The 24,913-nt window shown below is 38.4% G+C and overlaps 1 protein-coding gene across 3 annotated transcripts; it reads right to left on the reverse strand.

Annotated features, from left to right (window-relative positions):
* Positions 1-14,158: 14,158 nt before the first annotated feature.
* Positions 14,159-24,641, reverse strand: LOC124411982 (nucleoprotein TPR). Of its 3 annotated transcripts, none has more exons than XM_046891590.1 (17): positions 24,201-24,641; positions 23,928-24,090; positions 23,454-23,675; positions 22,783-23,342; positions 22,183-22,574; positions 21,770-22,026; positions 21,161-21,663; positions 20,480-21,004; positions 19,918-20,390; positions 19,380-19,826; positions 17,818-19,255; positions 17,156-17,508; positions 16,665-17,075; positions 16,215-16,580; positions 15,932-16,115; positions 15,449-15,745; positions 14,159-14,944 (listed from the first exon to the last, which is right to left on the reverse strand). In XM_046891590.1, exons 1-17 carry the CDS (start codon positions 24,370-24,372, stop codon positions 14,835-14,837), a joined length of 6,873 nt encoding a protein of 2,290 aa, XP_046747546.1. In that variant the 5' UTR covers positions 24,373-24,641; the 3' UTR covers positions 14,159-14,834. The 3 variants fall into 3 exon arrangements, with proteins under 3 accessions (XP_046747546.1, XP_046747556.1, XP_046747538.1); XM_046891600.1 differs by having other exon boundaries at positions 17,156-17,416; positions 17,765-19,255; XM_046891582.1 differs by having other exon boundaries at positions 17,156-19,255.
* Positions 24,642-24,913: the final 272 nt, after the last annotated feature.

A 24,913-nucleotide genomic window follows, 5' to 3' on the forward strand; every position in this document is an offset into this window, starting at 1 on the left:
TGCGGTGTCTAATTTATATGTTTCTATACTTAGCTCCGGCGTATCCAGCTTCATCTGCTGTGACGTCTAAGGCGTCACAATGAACGATCATAATTAATCATAATCATATTGTTACATTCCGATTTTTTTTTTTTATGTATTCGTCTGCGTATCTGTTATAGGAACTTTTCACGTCACTCTATTCGTTGCATCAAAATCTACTGCAGCATATCGATTTGGGTCATGATCATCTCCCTAAGAAATTCCGGAAATCACATATTTCATTGGCATTGTATAAGACTTGCAAGTATTTATACCCCACCACACGTATAGCTATAAGGTTACGTTGTGGGATTTCGTGATTCACGCGGGTTAACCGCGATCAGCTCGTCGGAAACCCGTAGAAAGTTTTTGCATTCTTAATTTCTGTTTCTTTGCCTCTTATCACGTGCGTAACGAAACTGTTATAGATGACGTCATATTTCTTTATCGTCCTACGTATTTTTCATCTTGCTTACGTCACAATTATCGCAAGTATATCATTTATTTCACTATTATAAGATTTGATCTCATATATTTGCATCATGTCGACTATTTCGCTGATCATGCATTATTGACATGGATGTTTATAAATATTTATTCATTTTTTCCACTTACTCTCTGTCATTTTCTGCCGTACGTATTGATTACACTAATTATACCTGTCGCACGTGAGACTGTATAGACTCATAATGAGCGGAAATTCTGTGCCGGCAGTTTCGTTCGTAAGTATAGTAGCAGTGGCCCACCCATCACCGAGTGAAACCTATGATGATTCAATTAGTGCCGTAGATATTCTCAGGTTAAAGTTCAGCTGAGTCGAGACACCCATTTCCATATTTATTCAGGCTTCTATTCGCTAGACCGCGGAATTGCTTGCGTAAATACTTTGCAAACGCGTGTGAATCTTTTTGAACACTGTGGTAGACCACATCCGATGTACAAACGGTCGCGCCACTCCTGTTTCGCGTATTCCGCTATAAGTAAGCACGCGGACGATGACGATACATGCGCCAACGACATTTTTTATACCAGAATAAGGAAATTTGTACATCACATACAATTTCTGCGTATCCATTGTCCGGGTAATATTACCCGGATAATTTCAATTAAGGATGTACATACACTAATTGTTATTGGCATTGAATTCGATATTGCGCATCTGGCCAAAAATCAATTCCGTGTAAACCTCTGACTGCAAATTTAATGCAATTGCAAAGTGTCCTGTTTTAAGTTAACACTGTTTTATGGATAGTTCACTTTAATATGAAAATAAACTTCGAAGATGTTAAAATTTTCAATTACTTCGTATCAGCAAATATTTTACGCTATCAAATTAAATGACGTTCACTTTGGTACCTTGGAAGTGACTTCAATCGAGAAGAATTTCTCGTCGCCTTCTTATTTCTCATCAGACATTACAGTGTATTACTTGGAATCCATTATTACGTTCATAACTCTGCACGATAGTATGAAATTTTGATAGGGCGTTCACCGATTGAGGATTCGTGGTACAGTAAAATATATCATAATTATAAAATAATAATAGAATCGAAATAAGATGCAGAATGACATTCCAAATAACAACGGTAGTTGCTGAAGAAAATATGAGTCGCCTGAGCAAATATTTCTCACAATTGGTACAGACGGTGTTTTATATTCGTTGTCTTCTGAGTGCTGTCCCGACTATAACGAAAAGATAAATAAATCCCACAGTCGATGTTTAAACGACTTCCTGTTATACACAAGTGATTGCCATGCCTGGGTATTTCTGGTTTCCTGTGTTATTCAGACGAATCACTTCTGTTTAGCCGAGAAGTTGTTGACCGTGATTCTATAAGTTATCATTTGACCATATCGTTAAAATCTGTTGTTTAAATAATCTGTGAGTCCATATTGACAACGGTTAGTTTGCTTGCAACCGTTCGTGTGTCTCATCGTCTTATAGCTTCACCGAATCAATCTATTTATATTTCGCAAGTGAATCATGGGTAACGAAAGGCTAGACCATTCATAACTCGAAGGCAAACTCATGTCGGATGACGCTTAAAAACAGGTGGCAACACCCACATTTGCATTTACGTGTAATACGTCGATTACAACACCACAGTTCATCGGGGAAACCCCAATTGAACTGCGGACGCTATCTCGTTCCCATAAAGATGATTCATCGGTGATGGTACAGTCAGCAATGCAGTTACTTCGTAGCGGAGATTGTACATGGGGACCGAATGTCATTTATTTTAAGATGCATATTTATCCTATCTTACGCCTTAGCGGGTGGGTTCAAGGTTGTAAGCTTTCTCCATGCCGTAAATTCCGGGTATTTCCATCTGCCATGAAACCGGTGTAACGATTCGTTTCTTTTTATGGGCATATTTTAACATCCGCACGTGGATAATTCCAGCTTAACTCGATCACAATTGAAACAGTTCTTACTTCGGGTATAACACCAATCGTTATAATAGTCTGGGATTCACTGTAAGTTTTTCGAGACATCCACGTGGCATGCACTTGTATACTCTTCGGAAGATATCAGTTAATACTACTTCCGGGACAAATTCTCGTCTACTTTAGTCGAGCTTCGGCTCGAATATTTTCCGAATTCTTCCAGCAAAGGGGAAAGAGTTTCGAAAATCCGGGAAAGTATATAAGCCTCAAAGATTCTCGCCGCAATATGTCGCGGTGGCATCCTGTGTATTGTGTCATGTTCTTTGTCTTTCAGCGTGAGCTTCGAATAACCAAATAAGGTGAATTAACAAAATAAAACATGTTACAGCATAGAGTTCAGGAATTAATTGCATTCCGTTACACCAATGTCCTGCGAATAACGGGAAAATTTCAAAATTCTTATAACCTACATATAGAGATAAATGCTTAAAGCGATGACATAGTTAAAATATTACTAAACATCACCCAGATTTTTAATATTAATTATTTGTCGATTCTATTTTTAAGTAAATAACTTACATCAATATGTTGTCTTTCGTTTATATATGGAATTCGAAGAATATAACCTTTCTTAATAGGAATTCATTATTTGGTGAATTTTTACACGGACAATTTCAACCAAGAACTAGGATGACGCACAACTCCCGGAACAATAATTACAATCTATAGAAATAACATATCGATTTAAGTTATTTAATTTAAAATAAAATCGACAAATAATATTAAGATAATCCGTGTGATGTCCACTAATCTTTATTTCACTATTGAATTCTTTACCAATTTAATTCGCATTGCAGATCCACAGCTGGCACAAGGGTACTAAAATATGATGGGCATAACGTACGTGAATACCTTTCAAGCTGAAGGGCAGTACTTTTGAAAACTGTGATTATGGCGATGACGCTGGCTGATGTATCCCGCTACGTCAAAGTCTCGAGCCGAATTTTTTAAACTCGAATTGGTAAGTTTTGAAAATTCTTCTGACACTCGGCTTATTTCAATTACTTCCAGAACTTAATTGTGTCTAGCCTAGAGACTGTCTCTATAACCCTTGAGTATGATGCGTTGCAAGATAGTAGGGCTCTCGTGCTTGGTATAAAGTGATAGAGCATGACCGAATAAACAAATCAGGTCTTGGTAAAATCAGGAAATAAGCGCTCGTTCCGGCGATAATATTCCAAAGCAAGAGATGCGATAACGTCGGCTGGGAATCGTCAGTCCGAGGTTGTGAACTCATTGTCAGGTCAAGTGCAGACTCAACTTGCCCGGACAAGGCCATCTGAGAAATATAAGAGCGGGACAGTTCGCATTGTCATACTTCAGAAATATACTTGAAAATTTTAAGCGTATCATTTACATTGATTGAAATGTAATTCAGCGACGGACGATCGGAGGCAATCGAGGGGTTAATTACTCGTGAAATTTAGTGTACGCTTTTTCGCAAATCTTGCAAAGTCTCTTGAAATTCTGAAAATCTCTCGAAATCTCCTGAAATTCCATCAAGTCTTTTGAAATCCCTGAAATTTTCTGTTAATAAAAATACTTTGAAATCCTATGAAATTATCTGGAATCTTTCGAAATCCTTGTAATCTTGAAATCAGATTTTTTTTTTTTATTAGAGAAAATTGAACGGGGACCGCCTTTCCTTGTCTAAAAAATTTTCACTTAATATTTCAAAGGCATGTGAAAAGGTCGATTGTTTTTTCCGAAAACGTTTTTCAGTATCTTAACAGATACTTCATATCTTGCCTCATTATTTCCACCGGTTTTTACTTATTGTTGTATCTGATAATATGGCAGCTATAACGACATACACTGCTCGTTATACAAGGAGTAAGACTAATGTCTTGTTAATTGATGCGTGTATAACGATATGTTTTGCAAACAAAATCTTATATCAAAATATTTCCAAGTGTAAATAGTTGTATGAAACATAGTTTATCTGATGAACCTAAAAATAGCTCTCACATTTAACTAACTTTGCTATTGAAACACGCGCGTTAGACATAAAATAAATACATATACTTTATACATATATGTATATTGTATATTCTAAGTATAAGTAATGGCGTGAATGGGCTTTCCTGACTTAGCGATATGATACAGTGAATGATAATTGCAGTGCAGCTAGTACAACACTTGGAACTGGTTTCACGTCGTTTATTTTCTCTTCAAAGAGTAGGAAAACTAGGCGCGTGTCTAACACGCGTGTGACACGATCCCAAAGTTGTTTTTATTCATTTTTTACAAAAGGCAGCTAAGAATAACCATGTTTCTTCAATTGCCGGCAATGTATTTCCCATCGTATCGACTTATATTAAGTAATGACGACTTACAGTGATAGATTATCTTTAATTGGATGGAATATGGAATAATTTTTTGCCAGGAAATATTCCGCGTACGTCATAGTGCTCGCGGTTTATATTATACTATGTTGTGTTGTGTTCCATATATAGATGCTTCTGAAAAATACTTATACATACCCGGTTTCGTCGCAAGGATGAGCTTACACCACATGCGTAGTAATCGAGAAATGGAAAATCCTTTGATGCCGTATTGAAATTTTATTCACTCCATCTCCAGCGGGTCTCACATCTTGTATCATAAAGTCCCAAAAACTCCCAAATCTCCCAATACCTTGAAGATTCTTACCCAGGCGCGCAAAGCGAATATGTTATGTATATGATGACATTTTTGATGTAATTATTCGCGTTTGATTTCATCCAAAAAGTCGAAGAGTGGTTGCAGTATTATACAGACCGGTTTTTTCACCTTCGCATAACTTTGGCCGATAACGTCACGTCGGCTTAATCATGCCACATGCAGCTTCCTTTTCATTAAACAGCCTGAAACAAATGCGACTATTTGGTTATACAGGATACAGATGGATATGATTGTTTAGAAAAAAAATTTTTTTTCTATTGTCTTAACACTAATTTCCAATCAAAATTTTTTTTTTAAAGATGTAGAAGCAGGTCTACTCTGAGAAAAAGAAAATACCGGAAAAAATTCCATTTTGCCGAATATTTCTCTGCAGAATGATTAACCCCTTGAGTGTCAGTGACACATGTACGAGCAAACGCAAAAGTCGTTCCTCTTTGGTGTATGACGTATGTATGTATGTATCTGGAAAAAACATGTTTATGGGGTGCTGAATTTTAAACCATCTTGACCTGCGCGGCTATGACCGTAACTATTTATAACCCTAATTGGTCTATCTGAGAGAATTTCACCCCAAACATTTTTCAAACTCCACCTAGAGTTCAGGAATAGACTTTCATAGTTTTGTTTCTGTACAATAAATTCTGTAAAACAAGAAATATTCCGTAATTATTTTTTTTTTCGTCTTAACTGAACTTTACCGACGTTTTACAATATCTAAACAATTAATTTTGGTTAGAAAAATTGAGAGAGTTTTTTCTGCTATTTTTAAACAATACCTACATATTTTTATTTAGATTTTTAGAACTCATTGTTGAAGCAGAATTTCACTTTTTTGGAGCTGGGATGAATTTCATCCTGTGTGACTGTAATGCAATTTTACTGAGGTGTGACCAATTAGGGTTAATTTTATTCTACTTCTGCAATCAGTCGATATCAGTCTCACTAGCATTCAATCGTTAATGAATTCCCAGTAAGAAATATTCCCCGAAATTGAATTATCAATTGTGTTCAAAGTAAATGACTTCAACATCTGGCAATATTTTTCGATAAAACTTAGTACCATCCACTCTGACTTTCTCACTCCAATAATATCTCACTTTAGATGTTTACATTTTATTCCGAGCCCAAATTACAAAATTCAACCACGTCAGTCTTTTGGAGATACGGAGTTCAGCTGTACGGCACATTCTTTGAAACATCAAGCAGCATTCCGAGAAAACTCAACGATTTTCCATGAAATGTACAAGCGAAGTTGTAGACCTTTAAGGCGTCATCTCTATTTACTATTGGATAACGATAGAAACACTGTGCGGGTCACTGCCCACATGCAAACCCACCGCATATATAGCTATAATAGATAAAATAGTTAAATTTCTCGGGCCTAGGATTACGTGAACTTGAGTTAAGTTCACCGAACGACATCACGCGTGCATTCGGGTTCGTCAATTGAAACGCTCGCTCCAATTGATCGCATCGCGTCATCGTGTGGTAAGAGAAGCGATCTTTGGCTAGTAAAGTTTACTCACCGCGTCCACCCCGGTCCATCGTCACGTTTTTTTTCACAAGAATTGTATGCATATTCAAGTGAATGTTGACTCATCTGGTAATAGCTCCATACGACACGCTCCAACTTATCGTCACGCAGATTGCCAATCATTATCGTAGGACCTAACACTCGGCTCAGCATTGGACACGGTGCAGCATATCACGAGTCATTTACGAATGACTGGTAGCGTCATTCATTAGACTTCTGTCGTATATATCGAGGCACAGGGTCATGACGGCAATGACACATTGACGTCGTTATTTGTGAGCTTGCACCCTTCTTACTCAACCTCTGAGATCACGCTGGAAGTGACTGGTTCGTTAAACTATACATTTTAGTTTATTTCGTTTTTAGGAAGAGAGACGTTTATGCATCTTGGAGATTAGCCCGTGTACAAAATATATTGCATTACTGAGAGGTGACAGTCTAGATTAATTGAAACTCAGGGTAAACGTGGTTTGTGGAATATTTTCCATCGCAGAAATTGAAATGTGATCCGGATATTGCAACAACTTGCGAAAGCAGAAACGTACGTCATTCGCACTCTCTGCATCCTGTACTTTCGCTGGGCTTTGACGACGAGCTGGTACATTATGGGAGTTTCACGGAGATAACAGCTCAGAATAACAAAGAAGACTAATGGTGATACCTATGACGTCTAGGTGGTTTCAATTATGGGTCTCTTTATTCATCAATTGACGTTTATTTTGTGAAACATACACATTTTCCTGTGAATACGCGTTCAAAGTACAAAGTGTCGCACTTATTACTATTTATAGTGGTTCCCACGCTTGTGGTTACATTACATATCCTACTTCATTTTATTATCCTTCCTGTCCTAGTGTCTTTAAGACATTTTTACGAACGTCAATTGGTTCGGTGGTTGATAATGTTTTTATCCTAAGACTGGCGGAAAATAATTATGTCGTAAACGACGCTTGTAATTGTATGTATATGTGGTAGCTGTTGAAGGAAATATTTACTGAATCGAAGTTCCTTAAAGAAGATCAAGATTTAAATCGCATGAATCAACACTTCAGATCTATATGTTGACTAATACCAAGCGGACATCCGTTCTGATTTGTGATGAGGCAGATATGCCGTGCGTCTTAGGTCGACGTCAGTCCTTCACAGCCTTAGTATTTAGCTGTGATGGGTACTCGAAAAAGATGCTTCCTCATGTCTGCAAGTCGAAATACATATTCTGACACATGTGTTGATGTTGAATTTATTTTCGAAATGCAATGCCTGGACCCGGATGTCTGTAGGCCACATTCAAGTAACACGTGACTATACAACTATGCGGATATCGTGTTTGAGTATAAACTTAATTCCCAATCTAATAACCGAGACAAAGCGCATCGGTTCTATCTGAGCCAGTGTAATGGGCGGTCTCCAGGAATTTTCGTGTTAAATCCATCTATCCAATGCACCATATACGCAAAAAATTAGTGACAAGTTTCTTATCTTGATAGCCTTGATACTTACGGACTGATAAATAGATATTTATACTGCGTATACTGTTATGAAATATTCCGGGAAAAGAATGTATCCGTTAATTAATCACGATCCATTAGGGCCCTATTCCTCCAACGTCAATCGAAGTTTAAACTGACTAAGTCTAGCCGATCTTCAAACTAAGTAGACAGAAAAAATTTAACGCCGTTTAAACAGTGTCGGAGGAAACAGGTGTAAAATTACGAGGACGAAATTACGATCAACTATTAGTCACCCGAAGAGCGAAGTCACTACTTTAGAGTAAAAAGAAGGTGAAAGTATAGCCGGGCAAGATAGAGCATCAATCAGATCACTAATCAATTATAATAATTTGCTCTTCTTCTAAACTGCGCTATGAATATGCGATTTTATATCCGAGGAATAATCAAACGATCATTACAAGTCAGACAAAGTACACAGCTTTGGGTTACTCAGATTATGGTATGGAATTACTCAGGTGCATGTATACCCAAGCAAACCCGCCATGTGACATTTGCATATTAATCAGAAATTACATGTACCCGACGGATGCGAGCAAAAAAGGTCAAAGAACTCGCAGGTTATCGGAAAGATGGCATTTCCCAAGTTCTTGCGTCATAAATAAACATGTTAATTACGAATGAATTATCGAAGGAAATAATCAAGAATGTCTCAATAGATTTAATATGCTGCAGGATGACATCACCGAAGTTAATTGTTGCATATTTATTTAATTATTTTGGAATTTATGGTAAATCGTGTCACCAAGTACGACTAGCCCAGCCAAATAATTTTTAAATTGTACGTCAGTCGATAAATTTATGCTGATCGTGTGATATTAAAGTTTAAATTTCTACGTATTTGACAAACGTGATTGGAATTCACATTATTTGCCGTTATTTTATTTCAATGCAATACGAACGGACGTTGTCCACTCGAAAATATGTAAAATATGCACGTTTTATCATGATTTTATACTGGGAGGATAAAACTACCGTTAAGTACATACGTTCGGATGATAGAAAAGAAATTCCATAAGCAGAAGGAATTGCATACCGTGAATTGCGTTTGCAACATATCCAGGAACTACCGCTCGTGTGCATCATGTAATAAAAACATTATACATGAATGTATTATTTAGTGTTCACAAGTTTGGAGAGAGTTCTTCTGCATTTGCATCCAATGATTCACAAAACTCATGAATCAGTGTTTAAAAGATGAAAAAAAGAGGTTTCCTATTATTCACACAAACTGCGATAACCGGTTTGAAAAATGTTTGACTTCTCCATCCATATTTACATCAGCTTCCTTATCCACGCGCATTTTGTATTATTCTTTTTTTCTGGGTATACTTACTCGTATCGCATGTTTGCAGTAAATTGATATGAAAATATTGAAAAGTGTCCGTAACTGTAACGAATTTCGTATTGGTCATAGGTTGTGTCCAACCTTCGCATGTATACTTGATTGTGAAGCCAAGATTAGCCGCCGGCGTAAATTGTTGTTAATAACTTATGCGAGCGGTACTTGGAACGATAATTTATTAGATCGATTAACTACGTAAATGTGTTATTGACGAATTCTCGGAATATTGGAGAAAACTTTTCACCCATAGAGTACGAAAGTCGTAGTCAACCGTCATTCTTTAACTAAACGTACATATACATGTGCGAAAAGCTATAAGGTTGCGCAATCGGACCATCATCCGCGTTATCCGCAAGCTGTGACAATATACACTTGGGGAATTTATGATGGCGTGTAAAGGAATTCAAGGTACGCGCATATAGATCAAACCATTCATACACTTACGCATACAACGTCTGCCGCACAAACGGATGTGCGTATGTTACATCCTTATTTCCTTTCCAGTCCTCAAGATCGGTGCGTCTATACTGAACAACTCATCGATTTTGTTGAAATCGAAAAACCCCTGCGATTTTCCTGCCGCCGTTTCATTGGCCCGATCGCACCTAACCGTGGCGCATAAATACCTCGGCAGAGCCAAGATACGAATCATTTTACAGCGGGCTTGTGCGTGCGCAACACACGCGGTAAAAGTGCTTCGAGCATCGGCAATCGACAGTGATCTTTAAAATTGTTTGTTCACTTCTTTGACAGCGCACGTTAACAAGTCCCGAAAAATTTTCAAACTCCAGTGTTGGATTACTACGGGATTTTCAAAGTGTTTACATTGGAGTTGGATTATTGGATTACTTCTTACTGCTGTTGGATCTATACCGCTTGTGAAAACGTGAAGTTTCGACTGATTACCATACCGGCATAGAATCTGCAGAATTATAACAAGCAGACGGATTGTGCGTGTTTGAAACTATTTTGGATTCGTGAAATCAGATCTTCAAAATGCAGACTGGGTATTTGGTAGTGGTTTGGTTACACCTTTTCACTTTAACAATTAAAGCAGCGCCAACGCCAGAGACCGAATCGGATCTCGATAGCAAATTAAAGGAACACATAAACCGAACGGCCAGGTTTCAATGCCGAGAGCCACAACTCCGGTCCTACAAAATCAAAGACCATCTGAGCTCCGGCGCCCTGAAAACGAGCGAAAAGGTATTACCAGCCTTTACAGTCGTTCACAGATGTGACTCGGGTACCGGTTGCTGTGGTGGCGCAGGAACTTGTGCACCAAAAGAGAAGACCGAGATATTGGTTGCAATTAGAGTAACTGACGACGTAAACAAAACGGAATCGGTAATACGAATGATGAAGGTAGAAAATCACACGTCGTGCGGATGCAGTTCGTCGCAAAGCGAAGTTCCACCTCCTGTAATGACGTTGGTGTAGCAATAACCCGGGACCTTTTGCTGCTTACTATAGGTATTATGAAGACGCGTGTATGCAGCTGCTATTTGTTGATGCGAGCAGGTCTGCTCAGAAAATGTTTCTTCAAGTTCGTCGAAGAAGAAAAAAGTTCCCAGTGATATTCTGCATTGTTTAGTTCACCACTGAAAATTGGATTATTGTTACGTATTCAAGACTTACTTAGCAGTTGGTGAGGTGGTTTATGTGTAATTTTAAATTAACGTGACTGTGAATTATTTTTAAGAAGCTTTAAATTATTTATGAACGAATGTTTTATATTCATTGAAATGAAACGAATGTTAATTTAATCCTCACTATACTGGTATTAATTTTAATGCAAAGTTGCTAAGTTGAGGTGAAATAGCTGCGAAATCGCGCGGAGGTCGTAACATCTCGTATGTAGGCGCCACAAGTTGTTGAGGAACGATGCCAAGTCTCGGAGTGGCCGGCATAATGACACGCTCGCCGCATACATTTGATACAATTTAATGACCACCTGTTCAGCAATATATTGCTCGGGAAACTCTCCGTAGTATTATTATTTATCAACTCGCTCAACGAGGCACTGGGTACGCGGTGCCAAATGCAAGATATAAAATACATTTCAACAGCTTGTGATATTAGGAAGATATTGATAGGATCTAATAATTGTAATTGCCGTAGGTGAGCGCTTACTATTAATAGATAGTATTTAAAGCTTTCGATTCGATTCCATCGAGGCTTAAGTTAGTGAAGTATATATAATTAGACAGATCCAAGAAATGTATTCACCGCACATAAATTATTCGAAAGACTGCTTAGCTTCTTTTGCGCGATAATATTCCTACAAAGATTATATATATATATATATATATATATATACATACGTGTAAATTCCATCCGAGTCACAATCTCGCCAATCGTGCTTCCACATACATATTACGGCTAGTATACTATGCTACACACCGGCTTCTCGTATTTGCGAAACGCAAATACCAGACTGAAGCGGGCGAACACATCTCTTGAAACCAAGACTGACGAGTATTTATACATACAATGTAAATCTATTCCTACGTTTCTCACGTTAAGTGAACGCATAGTTTAGAAAATAGGTTTTTTTCCTGCGATTTGTATTATAATCTTAAGCTTGATATCTATAATTTATAAACACTATTTATAACCTAATTTATAAACATTATTTATAATAACGTTACGTTATTTATCAAATACAGATGTTAGTTTTTGTTAATGAAAGCCGGCAAAACGTCTAAGGTATTAAATTTTCTCACGGCAAAACTGAATATATATTATTGTATAGAAAATAGATATATTTGAATATTGAAGTTCATACTTATTTTATATACACAAACACAAGTTCGTGATGCAGGCATTGCGGCGGTTGTACGAACATATACATATTTGTAGTAACGATTTCAAGGTCAACGTTTGTACAGTACATCAAGTGCACAGTTGTTTTAATTATCGGTACGTAATAAGTTTTTCATGATCTTATTTGGCGACGATGGTAAATATTAGGTGAATATCGTGTCTTTGAGAATGTGTAATATTGCTTATCAAAATTCAAACACAAAATATATTACGAAAATCAATTCTGACTATTATTAATCCTTGCTGTTGCCTGTCGAAAATTGAACTCCATTACCTGCAACGCACACTTGTGCAAGTTGCAGTTACGTATAAATTTGAATATTTATACCATACTCTTTTCGAATAATTTCAACCAGACATCAAGCAGTTGACGATAAAGCTGTCTCATACGAATGTACGAAGAAATGAAAATTTATCAGCAAAGTATGTATCAGCAAACCGATGACTTCTTCTGCCAGATTACGGGTCGAATCGTCAATTACTTTTATTTATTTTAGCTATCCGTAATGTTCAATGTCCACCCCGTAATCAGACTTCCTTGGCTGCGTACGCGCGGGAATATATTCGAAACGGTTTCCAGTCAGTAGTAACATCGCATCGAAGCACTAACGTGAGAGGAGTACTGTTCAGGAAGTATTTGTTATCGAAAGGCTTCAACACTAACAATATAGGCATTGTGTGTAATTGGTCTCGCGGAAATCTGTGTTATGCAATTTGCGAATGTGATTGCCTTGCGCTATTCCACAAGCCTGTCTGTCATACTAGAAATCGCTCCAAGATCTCGGATTCCTGAGTACCAATTTAATCAACACAAACAGCGTTACTTGAGGAAACTATTATTTCGAATGATTTCTAAGATCGTGGACACAGGTATCTATCTAAGCGTTGTATGTGAACTTTATATACTTACAATTAGTACTTACATTTATTGTTAGCATTAACGTGTTTTACAAACTTATATGCGTTGAGTTTGTAAGATGAGGATTGTATACGCGAATCAATGGTAATTCTGTGAAATAATGATGAGGAAGGACAATGATTGTCTTACAGTTTAAAAAAATTCTATGAACGTGCAACTTGAGGAGATTGGAGACAATGGAAGCAGGGATCTTCAATTTCTATTAAAACGTTCATTTATTTTGATATCAACTTGTTTCGCGCGAAAAGTAAGAGAACATCAATCCAATTATGAGAAAATTACTAGACTTCATTTAACGTCCATCACAGCATTACCTCAGTAATAGCTGCAAATGGTAACACAAAGCAGGTAGAGAGTATTGAGAGAGGATATCTAAAATTGCTAGTGGAATCAAGCTTTGGCTTCTGTGTTACCCAGGTTTTGATTTCATAATCACTGTATTAAAGTTAGTTTCATCGTAGCATATTATTTATTGATTGAAAAATACACATATCGAAAGTACAGGTATATATTCCATAATGTTCGTGGCATCGTTTCTCAATCATTAATACATGTTTCGTTACCGATTTTACTTTGATATTTGATTCCTGTCCCACAGTTCAAAAGTATCTCAACCCCAATATAAGAGAATACAATTCCTAAAATCGAAGTATTATGAATTATAGAATAAGTTCAGTCAGAATTAACGGTACAGAAACAGTTGAGCGCAATATACGCGAGATAATCTTGCGATTAATATTATTAAACGACTGTCGTTCAATCAATCTTTCGGGAACCTATACGGAATGTAAATTATTTAAAGTTAATATTTTATTAACTAAAATCATAGAAGCATTAAGTTTCTTGGACCTAATGTGAACTCAAAACGTTATTTGATATATGTCCATATTTTCTCGTCGTCGCTTTTAAATGAGGTAAGATAATTTTTCCAATAATAACTTAAGCCAGGATTTTACTGTTACTCGTATATTTTTCGTTATTTTTTCATTCGTCTGGCCTAAGAAGGCAATTACTTCTTTATCAGAATCCCGTGTTTATTTTTAGTCGGTTGACGGACGTTACATATTAACTACGGTACTAACTATAACTGTTGTATGAAGTATGAATGTATCATCGTGAGACAACTGTCACGAATCTTCCTGAAATATGTTTAATTTTACTTTTTTGTTGCTTAGAGTTAATTTCTTAGTCAAATGGGTTATCTCAAGTGCAGCATTTGCTAAAAATACTCGCACTCGAGTCACAGTTTGGGAACAGATTTATAATCTAGCTAATGCTATAATGACAATACATTTCATATGCCGATGGATACTTGACTATCAAAAGAATATGTTCTCTGTGTGAGGAATTAGAAGTCAGAGTTCTTATGCATATTTTTACAACTACTCATTTTTTCACAGTATTTTTAGATGAAAATTTTTCACAACGTATGACGACACAATTCCATCAATATTCCAAAGCAATACTAGAGCACATCGAGCTGCACGTCGTAATATGACGAATCTAGTTTTATCATAGTATATGCATGTACGTTAAGTAGCACCCACTAACTAGTGCTAGTACTATGTCTTAAAAGCGGGCATACGGAAATTTTCGCATACGCCGTCCTCTGGACCCTCGTGCTCTGCCTTCGCTAACCCCACCTCTTGATTGTGGCCCTCCTCTTACTGGATTGTGCCCTAGAATCAAAGAAAAGGTTGTGGTCTAGTCTATGAAAACGCAGCAGTTATCACTGAAAACATTGTACGTAATATATTACAGCAACAATAGCTGCCAAGCCATAGAAACGTGAAAAGTGTTTCACAGGAATGTAATGAAAACTGGTTGTCCTGCAGCTTAATACATTTTTTGCTCATACTGCAGTTCTTATGAAAGACAAAAAAGAAAGTCCATTATAGATATATTGTGAGTATTTCATACCAACATAATGTGTTGCAAGATTTGTAATATTTTCATGTTAAAGCAATGTTGATAATTACATGTGAACGTTTTTAAGGTAAAGAATTTGTATTTTCGCAAATTCAGTTGGACGAAATTGTTTTGAATAGGTATTATTTTTTCCAGTAATACGAAATTTATTTTTGGATAGATGAAAATGAAAACTCTAACCGAATTATTGCAACAATAAATCCAATGTTTGAAATAATTATGGAAATACATATGGAAATAAACCTTAAACTAACCTCGACCAGACTGATTTTCCCAGATAATAGGTGTTGGCCGTTGTCCTCGAGACGAACGGAATGGAGATCGGTTAGAACGACGTGCCGTAACTCTGTTGTTGTTTGCTGCTGCAGCTAGTGCCTTTTGTGAACGTGTGTTACATGACGGAGAGGCTTCAGCCTCCCGACCTTCATCTTCTACTTCTTCAGTACTAACTTCAGCACCTGCTGCTTCCGCCTCAACTTCTACTTCAGTAACCTCATCATCCCCTGCACTCGGGCCAGCCTCATCTTGTTTCTCACTTTCAGAAGTCACTACTTAATGAACAGACTATACTTAGTAGAATCATTCAAATTAACAGCTGCAAGTGAAACTAGTTCCCTTTTTTGATACGGCTACATGCTATGATTGCACCGAACGCTTAGGAGGAAATGTATATTGTATATTATAAATACAGATAATTGGGAAAGTTTTGAGCCTGACTATGATGGAAAAAAAATTACCGTCAGTAGGTGTCAACTCGAGAGTTTCGGTCGTGACTTCTGCTTGTACTGCTTCTTGTTCTACTGTTACGACTCGAATACTAGGAATCACTGACTCATCACTGGTGTCAGTTGTTGCTGTTACCGTAGCTGTGGCAACACCAGATACAGGGGCTTCTTGTTCTTCCGATTGGGCACTGCTTGTCTATTGTATTTGTAAGAACAGAAGGAAATATATCAACATTGTGACTTCTCTGTAAACTAATTAAATTTCAAATATTCATGGAAAAAAAATTTTTTGTACCGAAGGTGGTACATCAGCAGCAGCTGGAGACACTTGTAACGGAGTAGTAGGGACACTACGTCCTGTTCCAGCGTCTTCAAGTTGAGTCAGATCCATTCGTGTGTCATCCATTCCTTCTTGTACTACTTGAGCAACCCCAGAACCTGAGGACCCAAAAATAGCTCTTGTTGGTCCAGTGGGAGTAGCTAATGTTGGTGTTGCTGTTGCAGTAACAGTCAGAGTAGGATCGCCGAAGGTGAAACGACCTTGGGGTACCTGGGGAGAGCTGACAGCTTCCCCAAACCCATCTCCTCGGCGAGGTACAAACAGTGTTGGGGTGCTTGGTACTATGCTATCGTCGCCACCATCTTCATATCCCTGCTGAGGCTGTAATCATATATCAAGATATCATTTCCGCGCTTTGGTAATTGTCAACTTGCTTTTTCATAACAAGTAAATCTAAAGACATACCAAGAGTAGATGTTGTTGCTGCTGTTGCCTTGGCATCGGAGCTATACCACGAGAGGATCTTGGCACAAATGGTAAAGGTGGCTCCCCAGTAGGCCCAGCACTGCTGATGGCTTCTGACTGTTGTTGTTGCTGATTGTTACCAGTTGCAGATTGAATTTGTCGGGGTACTTCAACACTAGTAGAGTCTTCCTCCATTATTATTTCTACTTCATTATTGTCTACTTCTCCTTCACCCTCAACTCCATAGGGTAATTCTTCTTCCTCTTCCATTTCCTCGTATGTTTCATTGTCAAATTCTTCTTCCTCTTGAGCCTGATGAGTTCCACCTCCCTCACCTTCGTCACAGTCAACTACAACCACACACCCATCTTCTACTTCTTCATCTTGATCACGTTGGCTTGACGTAGGTACCTGGATTGAAATGAATGAAATGAGAGATTGGGCTATTGGTAATAAACGCTTAGGATTAACATTTTGGATCATGAACACACCTGGTACTCGACGTCAGTGGCACTAGGAGTGGGTGCTGGTGCAATTTCTTGCTGCCTGCTTCGTTTACTTTTTGGACTAGGACTTTGTTCTTGTCTGGTAGCATCTACACCACCTTCGGCAACACTTGATCCGGATGCTGAGGTATCAAGACTTCTAGGACGTTTATGGCCACTAGTGCCTTGCGAAGTGCTCACTGATTGTGTTGAACTGCTCGCTACGGTTTGTTGCTGATCACTAACACTGGCCACAGGTTGTTGTTGCTGCTGCTGCTGCTGCTGTTGTTGTTGTTGCTGCTGCTGCTGCTGCTGTTGTTGTTGTTGTTGCTGCTGCTGCTGCTGCTGCTGTTGTTGTTCGACTCTCGGACTGACCAATGCCACAGTTTGTTGCTGCTGTTGAGTTTGTTGTTGGCACTGTTGCTGCTGTAAGCTCAAAGGTTCTGCACTTTCAGGGTCTTCTCGCTGAGTGGATTCCGCTGGTTCACTGAGTTGTGGTTGAACTGCTAGCTGCCGCAAATTGCTGGCAGTGGTCTGGGACGAACTGCTTGTACTGGCTGGTTGATAGTCAGTATGACTGCTGGTAGGTGAACTAGTTTCAGTAGTGTGAACGGCCTGTTGTTGTTGTTGCTGTTGTTGTTGTTGTTGTTGTTGTTGCTGCTGCTGCTGTTGTTGAGGTGCTACTAAAACGGGAGCTGCTGCAGTTGTGGGCAAAACAGCTGCAGTCCTAGACTGTACCACAACGGTCATGGGACGAATGCTTGCAAGCGGAGTTTCTGAACGGGCTGACATGGGCTTAATGTTAGCTGTTGGTGGTTCATTCGTAACACTGACTCCGCCAGCACTAGATGACAACTGTCTTTGCAATTGATTAACTCGTTGGAGAAGAGCTTCTTTTTCAGCATGTACTTCAGTCTTTTCATGTTCTAGACGTGAAATTCTTCCTTCCATTTGAGATTTGATGGCAGCCAGTCTCGCATCATGATCAGAAGTTTCGGATTCCCCTGAATTAGATTCAACTTTAGACTTTAAATCATTCAATTCTTTTTCGCAAACCTTTTTCGATTCTGTCAGTTGCATGATTCTTGTTCTCGCGCCTTTAAGTACTTGTTTTGCACGCTCTTCCTTTTCAACACTAGCCTTATTTAAGGTTTCAACTTCTTTCTTCAGGGCTTCCGTTTCATTTTGCACAGCCGTCAATTGACGAGTCAGTTCCTCAGTTCGAGTGGACAATTCAAGATTTGCCTGACGCAGCTCTTGCCGCCCCTCTTCCCTCAATTGATTTTCGCGTTCCACATTTTGCACAGCTGTTCCAGTCGCTTGTAACTGTGGCTGTTTAGATTTCTCTTCTTCAAGCGTTTTACTTAGTTCTTCACATTGTGCCTTGTATTTCTTAGCAATTGTACGGATCTTCAATTCTTTATTTTTGATATCATTCAGTACAACTTCTTTGTCTGTGAGTTCTTTACGCAGTAGAGTCACTTCTTTCAATTTTGCAGCTGAGTTAGCAAGTGATTCGCTCAAGTCTTGATTAAGCTTTCGGCTATCTTCTAAGCTCTTGGATAATTGTTCGCTCTGAGATTGAATCTGACGTTGCTGTTGGATGAGTTGTTCTTCCAGTTTGGATTTCTCTACCTTCAGTAAATTCAATTCATCAGTTTGTTTTGCATGCGTTTCACGCTCAGAAGTCAGCAGTTTACTAAGATTTTGTCGTTCACTTTGCAATCGTCGCCAGTCTTCAGGACTTGCTTTATTAGCTCTTTCTACTAGAGCATTGGCTCGTTGACGCCACCTAGTAGCTTCTGCTTTAAGGCTGTCATTCTCTTGTACCAATGCTTCAGTTCGAGTTGTCAATTCTCGAGCTTTGTCACGAAGTGGTACCACCTCAGCCGAAAGTGCTGTTACTTTTGTAGTTAGATCTGATACTTGAACCAGTAGACTATCTCGCTCTTCTCTCAGGATACGATTAGAATCCGTGATAGCATTCAGCGTTTCAACTTTGCGTAATAGTTCAGAATGCTTCGAGGTTGTCACAACATCAATTTCCGATTCTTCACGTTGTGAGTTGAGCAATGTCTCTGCTTCCTTCATTCGTTTCTCTAGTGCCTGTTATTATTTCGATATGAGTTATTGATATTTCTATACTTTCGAATACCAAGAATCTTTTGATATCCTGTCTGAGAAAAAATAAAAAATAAAAATTGAGTGAAATGGAATATTTATCACTTACCTCAGCCTGTGACTTAAGTCTTAAATTTTCCGCTCTCAGAACGTCAAACTTTGCAACAGCCAAGTCTTTTTCTCTTCTAAGATATTTCATTACTCTTAAGAGCTGTTCCGCTGATTTAGAATCATCCTCAAGTCCACTGAAGCTACGATTCATTGCTTCTAAACTGGTATCAGGGCTTACGGAGCGACTTGCGTTCAACTGTTGACTTTGAATGACAGCCGTGCGATCACTTAGCTCTTGTATTTGATCATGCAACAAGGAGTTTTGTGTGTCTAAATCTTTCATTCTCACTTGTAACTCATGAACTTCCTCATTCAACCGTTGTTCTCTCTCATGCCAGGCAGCCTTTTCAATTTGTAGTGACTCGATTGCGGAGTCACGTTCTCGGGTAAGATGAGAGATTTTCTCTGCAACGGCACCGGATTCTTCTTTGAGTCGTGCAAGGGCCTACAATAACATAACAATATTATTAATGATGAGATACAAATACACGGACATTCAGAGTTAGAAAGGGAATGTATGTACATAGAATATTTACCTGCAAGTCAGTGGAGTGCAGGAGCATTTCCCTAGCATATTTTTCTTCAGTTTCTTTGACAGCATTTGACGCAGCTTGTAGATCGCTTTGAGCTATCTGTAACTCGTGTCTCAATTCTCCGAGTTCTTCCAATTGTCTTTCAGCAATATTTAGCTTTTCTCGTAATTCTGAGTCTGTTTCTTGGCGTCCTGATTTAACACGGCTAAGTTCCTCTTCTAAGTCTTGATTTTGCTTTTTAAGTGATGCTATTACAGCTTGTGTTTCTCTAAGTTGCTGTTCAACTCTTTCCTTGTATTTTATTTGTTCCGCTGTCAACTCTCGAAGTTGGCTTTCAGAGCTTTCGGCTATATTACAATACTGTTGGCTGTGTTGGTGAGCTGCCTTCAATTGTTCTGAAAGTGATCTGACTTCTGCTTGACTACTTGTGAGTTGAACCTCAAGTTCCTTCAGTCTCTTGATCATATTATCATCACCTGCAAGAAAATTAACATATTTTCCAAACAATAACAACATTATAATTATTAAATTTCAAAATACAAAATAACATCATGTATATACTCACCAATCATGGGTTTGGCTATTGAATGTGCATCAGCTTGTCTAAGTCTAGCACTAAAATCTTCGATACGTCGTACATCTTCAATGTGAACTTCGCGAGCAGCTTCAAGGTCCGTTTGCAATTTCTCCGCCATCTCACGTTCTTCTGTGAGCCGTTGCTGTGCAGTAGCCAACTGGCGTTCTAAGTGAGAAGCTAATTCACGGAACCGATCTTGTTCTTCTTGAAGTCTTCTACGTAAAGCTGCACACTCGCTAGTAGCATCGTCAAGACGCTGTTCTGCTCGTAATTGACCCTCTGCTTGAGAACGTTCCAAACTGGCTTTAATAGCTTCCACATCTGCTCGTAACAAAGCTTGCGTTTGTCTCTCTCTGTGCAATACCTCTCGCTCTTTTAACAGGCGTCCCTCTGAATCTCGTAATAATTGCCTTTCTTGTCGGAGGTTTTCTAACTGCACCTCAGCTCGTGACAGACGAGCTTGTGCATCTAAAGTTTCATCTTTCAATATCATTATACTCTGTTCATGTTTCCCTGAAATAATTCAATCACATAATATTGTTGAAAAATTTATCAGTCGCAACTTATGAATCAGAATAATTGTAACTCCAACTTAAATGTGAAATAATGTAATATCCTGGCACATTCATTCATCAAATCATTCTTGAATCATACAAGACATTTTCATACCAATGGTTGTGTTGTAATTACTGCATTTTTCCTCAAGAACTTTAATTTGGGATTTGTATGAGCTGACATTGGCCTGTAGAAGATGGAATCGCTCATTAGCAGAATCCAACTGCGATTTCAATCGGCAACTGCGTGCAGAACTGACCTCTGCCTCTTTTCTCAATCTCTCAATTTCTTCACCTAGCATTTGTTCATGTGCGACTCTCTCTTTTCTATATGCATCATACTCGTCACGCAGTTGTTTTAACTTAGACTCCAATTCAGTTATTTTCCCATCCTTTTCATCGTTTTCTTTCTTCTTATTTTCTCTTTCATTTTCCTTTTGATCTACTTCCATTTCTGCCTTCTCCTCGTCTGTGACAGACTCTCGGCGATTGGTTGAGGTCTGATTCAAACACTGCTGGTACATATTCTTGTACATATCCCTTTGTCGCAACAAACCTTCGAGCATTTTTGATTGTCGGTCCTGCGCTGCTTGCATGTCAGATAGTTGTTCTACATACCTGAAATGAGAGAATATTTACTTTCATGTATCGTTAAATGCGTTACTTACATCAAATTACATAGTGGAGTGAAATATATCATTGACTTATTGTGAAAGGAAAGTACCTATCAAGTTTTTCTTTCATCTCTCCAGAATTTATTTCATCAGTTGCCTTTTCAATTTCTTCTTGTCTTGCAGATAATGTTCTGACAATTGATAACAATTTCTGATTGTTTTCCTGTAGTTCTTCAATATCTCTAAAGGTAACCAACTTTTTGCTGATAATTTGAGAAGATGCTAGGTCGTCAGATTCCATCATTGTGGAAGAGAGTGCTGTCGAACCTCCACGACTCTCCTGGACTTCTTTGAGAAGGAAACAGACCTGGAATGACAAAATATAATTCCACTAACACGGCTATACGCCTGTACAGGTGTTCCTATGAGACATTTGACACATCATCATATTTTTTGTATTGAGTCGTGTTTGAGACATCACAAAAGTAATTCATGAAAACAAAACTAAAATATACGGAAATACCTGTCTAGCGAGATCTGCAAGCTCCGTCTTTAGCCGTTTATTTTCCCGAACATGATGGTTCGCAATGCGCGAGGCCTCATCTGCGGATTCTTGCAAACGATGATTTTCAGCAAGGAGGTCATCAAGACGTGAAGTGAGCGTTGTAACATTGGCAACTGCGGCTTCATAATCGTCACGCTGTTGTTGAAGTACTGGTGCCTTATCTTCAAGTTCACGAAGTATTATATTCATTTGTGACTTCAATCGCTCATTTTCTTCTTTCTCGATTGCCAGTTCGTTGGTGGCATCAACCAGTTGGGTATAAATTTGGGTGAGGCTGGAGCCTTTTTTCAGCAGTCTACTTGCTACTGCTGCTGTTGGAGCCAGCTGCTCCACTGCGTGGTCTAACATTTCTATCAGGCACATAGTAAATAATTCGATCAAAACTTTTTTAGAATGCTCGTGGTTAATATATCATGTGGATGTCTGGTAATTCATCGAACAACTTTCATGAATTAAGCTGATCAAATAGAAATATTGACAAGTATGTTCTACATGCAATTGTTTTTACACTAAGTGTTAAATTTGATGAAAATTAGATGTCCAACTTTAAAACTGTACCTTGTTTGGCATCCTTCAGCAGATCGTTTGCCCGCTCTAATTCTTTTTCAAGCTCTTCGATTTTTTGTGACTTTTCAGCAACCTCTTCATCAAGTCGTATTTGTAAATCATTGTGCTGTGTTTCAAGCACACCATACTGCTCAGTGGCTTGTTCAAGTAGGGATTGTAGTTCCTTGACAGCTGAACTAAATTCATCAGCCTTGGCATTAGCTTCATCTGCCATTCCCTTATAAAGGTCAGCTAATCTAGTTTGAGCGTTAACTTCCTCACGATAAGAAGCATGCATTGAAAGCTCATGAGCTCTTTGTTCTTCTAGTTTTTGTGCGATCTCATCACAGCGTTTGGTGATGAGGGAATTTCCTTCACGGAGTTTACTAATTTCATCATTAGCTATTCGCAGTTCTTCCTCACGCTGTGAAAGCTGGGTTTCCGTCAACAGTGATCTCTTGGATGATTCAGCACGAACATTTTGAAGTTCTCCAGTGCGCTTTGATAGCTCTTCTTCTAAATTCGCCATCTGTTGAGACAAAAGGTTTCGCTCTTTCTCCAGACGCTGTTCCCTGAAAATAAATGAAACATGTTCACAAAGTCCCAATAAGGATTTATATTTCTCTGTTAAGAGACATGAAATACTTGAATAACTTGAGTTAAAAAATACAATGTCTACTGACTTGTAATCTAAAGTCATTTCACGACTGCGGATCTCCTCAGTGTCTGCCAAAGCTTGACACTTAGCAGTCACCGCTGTCTGCAACTGCGTACTAAGCATTTGCAGCTCAGCATGTGTACGCTCAAGTTCTGCGTCTCGACGCTCAACTTGTAGTTGGAGTGCATCTCTTTCATCTGTAGCCACATCCCGCTGACGTCGAAGCTCTGCATTATCCTTTTCTAATCTATATAAAATGTGTCAATAATAAAGTACTAATATTGAAATGCGAAATATCTATTGGTTCGAAGGAAGTCGGAGGCAATTAATTTGTTAGGCAACTTATAATAGCCATTATCTTTCCCAGAAAATTCAAGAAAATATACATGTTTTATGAACTGCCCGGAGTTTTAGAAATAAATTGTCTACTCGTACATGTCTTCAACTGTGAACTTGAACCCAAAGCTAGGAAGAAGAGACGCACTAAAGATATTAGTACCTTCTGAGTGATTCTTGTAATCTTGTTGCTTCAGACCTAGTTTCATCAACTTTGGTTTGAAGCTCATTTGTGTATTTATTGGCCAGATCCAGTTTGCCTTTACATTCTTCGAAATCCAGTTTCTGTTCATTGTAATCCTTTTGCAGAGTCTCTAACCTTTGTTCTGGCACATAAAGAAATCAAAATTGGATGGTTAAACATATATGGATGAACTGTTTAAATTGAGTTTCGAAACAGTCAATACCGGAGGCTGGAAAGTAACGATAATCTTACCGAGATTTTTTCTGGCAGTCTCAAACACAGCTTTAGCAGTGATAAATTCTTCGAACCGTTCATCGAAATATGATTTCAGCTTTTTGCTCACACCCTCTGGAATCTGTGTAAGTTCTTCCTCATTCAATATACTGCCTAGCACGTTGTGCGGGTTTTCTTCTATTGTTTCCATGTCGTTTTCGCCAATAATTCACAAATTTTAATATATATCCGCGCCTCTTTTTCATCCGGATTCGACAATTTTCACCGGCGTTTGCAGTTGTCGGTTGATTTGTGAAGAAAATGGTGCTACAAATACAGATTTAGGATCAGTACCAACTTAAAATCATCGGCATTCGCGGCAGCGCAACGGTGGGTGAAAGTAAAAAGTAACGTTATTGGTTAGTTCGTTGAGAACAGAGCTGACATTGGTCGACCTCCGTAATTATGCATTCAGTGCTACCGTGAGTCGTGACTGCTGCAGTTCACAAAAACAAGTATATCTGAAAGTGGGAAAACAAGATCAATGCTTGCCCTTGATACGCATTGATAACGTGGACTTTATTGAATTCTGATTACATTATATGACATGGATGCGCGCGGTATTTGCTGGCAGCACTGATAGCAGGGTAGCAACTTGAGTTTCACTTTCTTTATCAGATTGTAGGCTAGCCCTTCAATCGTTTAATTCTGCTCTGATTTTCATCGCTGGCAGCAATTTTGAGGTTAGGTAT

The sequence above is a fragment of the Diprion similis genome, chromosome 2, assembly GCF_021155765.1.
Source record: "Diprion similis isolate iyDipSimi1 chromosome 2, iyDipSimi1.1, whole genome shotgun sequence".
Taxonomy (NCBI): Eukaryota; Metazoa; Arthropoda; class Insecta; order Hymenoptera; family Diprionidae; genus Diprion; species Diprion similis.